Source organism: Halyomorpha halys, unplaced genomic scaffold, assembly GCF_000696795.3.
Source record: "Halyomorpha halys isolate HHAL.00 unplaced genomic scaffold, Hhal_1.1 Scaffold439.1, whole genome shotgun sequence".
NCBI lineage: Eukaryota > Metazoa > Arthropoda > Insecta > Hemiptera > Pentatomidae > Halyomorpha > Halyomorpha halys.
Window position 1 is genome coordinate 42,396 of NW_027110938.1, and position 2,778 is coordinate 45,173.

Genomic DNA, 2,778 nt, shown 5'->3' on the forward strand with positions numbered 1-2,778 from the left:
ATTCATGTTTATGAGCCAGACTCTTACATCTCAAGAGAGATGATCTTAGCTCTTTAAAGAATGGAAATATAATTTAGTTATTATTATAATTATAAAATATGACTTAACAATATCTAAAAGTGAACAAGTAAATGTTACTTTAGCAATAATGGATGATTAAGTAATTTAAACAACAGCTCATAACCTCTGAACCCAATTTTTTTTTTATCTAACATCCGACGGCGATGAGTAATAAGGTATAAAGTTAACAGATGCTCGAAGTGTGACTGGCAGAATGAGTTAGTGAACTGACCAAGTCAGTTGTGTGTAAATTATTGAATGATGTATCCTCATACTGAGAGTAAGTATTATATATTTTTACCTCCACTTGCCTATATATGGAATATATATATTAAATAAAATATTATGATCGTGCAAAAACCTTTTGAGGTTACTTGAGTCCAAATAGCCATGTTTCGAATAATATTCTGTGTGTGAACAGCCAACCTCAACTTCGAAAAGTCGTAGGAAACTGAAATTTCGTATTTAAGGCGGATATGTATCTGGGAAAAGATAGATTTTTTTTTGTTAATATTGACCGACTAGAAGTGCCACTTTATCGAATCGATTTATCACATTTTTTCGAATTCCACTAACGAAGCCCTAAAGATTTTGATAAATTCGGTATGTCAACGTACAATAGAATTCTTTATAATATCATATAGGTTTTATTGAAATAGTTAAAAGGACTCAAACAGCATACTTACTTATTATTTATATTGATAGGTAAGTATGTTGTGTGTAATAATTTAAAATTAATATGAGAGATAGTTGACCGAGGATGACGTACCAAAAGAAAATGGTTGGGGGTGCGATCAAAATGAAACACAAATAAGTTGGTGTAACCTATTTAATTGTGCCGACGTTTCGGATAGAGTTTCTAGCCTTCTTCAGGGCTAAGAACAGAACAAGATAACAACCACAATAAGTATAGAGAAATAAAAAATAAAATATCAACAGAATGACATAAAACGAACAATTTTACAGAATAGAATTAATAAAATGAAGTGATGGGAGAAGTGGGAAATAAAATGTATACATAGGTAATTGAAAAAGTGGGTAAAATAACATAATTAAGGAAATAAAATAAAAATGAAGTTATATAATGCAAAGAAGTATGAAAGTACTAGCTATTAATAATTTAAAAATTGAAATATGGAAAGAAAAAGAAAATATATGTAACCATAATAATTGATAAAGATGCAAAATATAAGTAAAGTTTAAAAAAAGATATGAATAGAAGGAAAAAAAATTTTTTTTTAAAACAACAATAATAATGTAGTGAACATAACTAATAACGTAGGTAAGGAAAATGGAGAAAAGAAGGGGTGGTAAAATAAAGAAAGGAAAAAAGAGAATAAAACGAATAATTTTTTTTAATTATATGCAAATGATTTTTTTAATTATATGCAAAAATTTTACATTTTTTAAAAAATTATTTATTGTATTTTTTCTCTTGAATATTACCGTTTTTCTAGCTTTTTATCATTCTTTATATATGTGTATATATTTTCCATTAACCAAACAATCTGAGTCTTTTTTTTTTTTTAAATACAAGAAAAATATATATTATTTGCTTCCTAACTTAGATTTACGTTGTAGTTTTTATGATATTCGACAAAATAATTTCACAAAATGTGGATTTCGAGTTTTTCGGACAAAAATTTCAATTTAGGAAAAAAATATATCTCAGAAATCATAAGACGTACAGATGCCTATTAGAACTCAAAAAATAGATTCAAAAAATGTTAATTTCTAATTTGTAGTTGTTCAGATAAACTTTTTTGAAAAAGAACTACTCCTATAAAGATAAACGTCATAAACTACATAATAGAAAATTTAATTAGCTTCAATTTGAGTGCTAATAGACATCTTTACGTCAAATGGTTTTTGAGATATAGATTTTTCAAAATAAATTCACCAACTACTGATCTTTCAGTACTTTTTAATAAAATATATAACGTAAATAGCTCTATTAGGGCTTACACTTTAGCAAATTTACTCTAGTTTAAATGATATTCTCTTAGATTTCCTAGTGTTGTTGGCAGTTTTAAAGATTTAGAGCTGCGAGTGAAAATTTAATTATTTTTAACGTTTTGAAACAGCCACCATTTTCTATTCCTCCTACCTATATTTCGCAGACTCATCAATTTAGACTAGTAATTATACATAGTTTTCATTAAAGTAATCAAAAATTGGAGTGAGATAACTGTAATAAATCTCTCTACTTTACCATCAACCATTGTCTTTCCACCAACTCACGTTGTGTCAAGATAAAAGAAGCTACAACCAAAGAGGTTTCAATTGTATTACATCACTACCGCAATTAATATCTTTATTTTTATTAAATTTAATTATGTTTGTGCAGATGTTATTTTCTGAAATCTGTTTCCTACATAATTTACTGAAACGAAGAGTGATAAACCAATTAATATTATTTTATATAGTTAAAATCTGTTTTTTGTTTTTTTTTCAGAGATTGGGTTTATATTTTTTCACATTAATATCAAATGTTATTGATTTAATAAGGAATGGCCAAGAAATATTGTTAATTTTCTCATTATGTGCATGAAACAAGTATGTACATTTACATATTACGGAAGATGTAAATATTTAAAGAGCAATTATGTTGTCACAAATAAAAAAAAAAAAAATATGAATATGTAAGCACAGAACAGCTAAAGAATCAACCAATTGTTTTGTTTGTTTTTTTATTTATTTCAACCTTGGAGGGGATTG

The 2,778-nt window shown here is 26.6% G+C and overlaps 1 protein-coding gene across 1 annotated transcript in view; it reads left to right on the plus strand.

Annotated features, from left to right (window-relative positions):
- Window positions 1–236: 236 nt before the first annotated feature.
- The window catches only part of LOC106682748 (1-acyl-sn-glycerol-3-phosphate acyltransferase alpha), a 19,902-nt gene continuing 17,360 nt past the window's right edge, over window positions 237–2,778 (plus strand). The window contains exon 1 of the mRNA XM_067049057.1: window positions 237–340. Coding sequence (XP_066905158.1) covers window positions 319–340 — 22 coding nt within the window. The 5' untranslated portion in view covers window positions 237–318. The remainder of the gene's footprint in view (window positions 341–2,778) is intronic.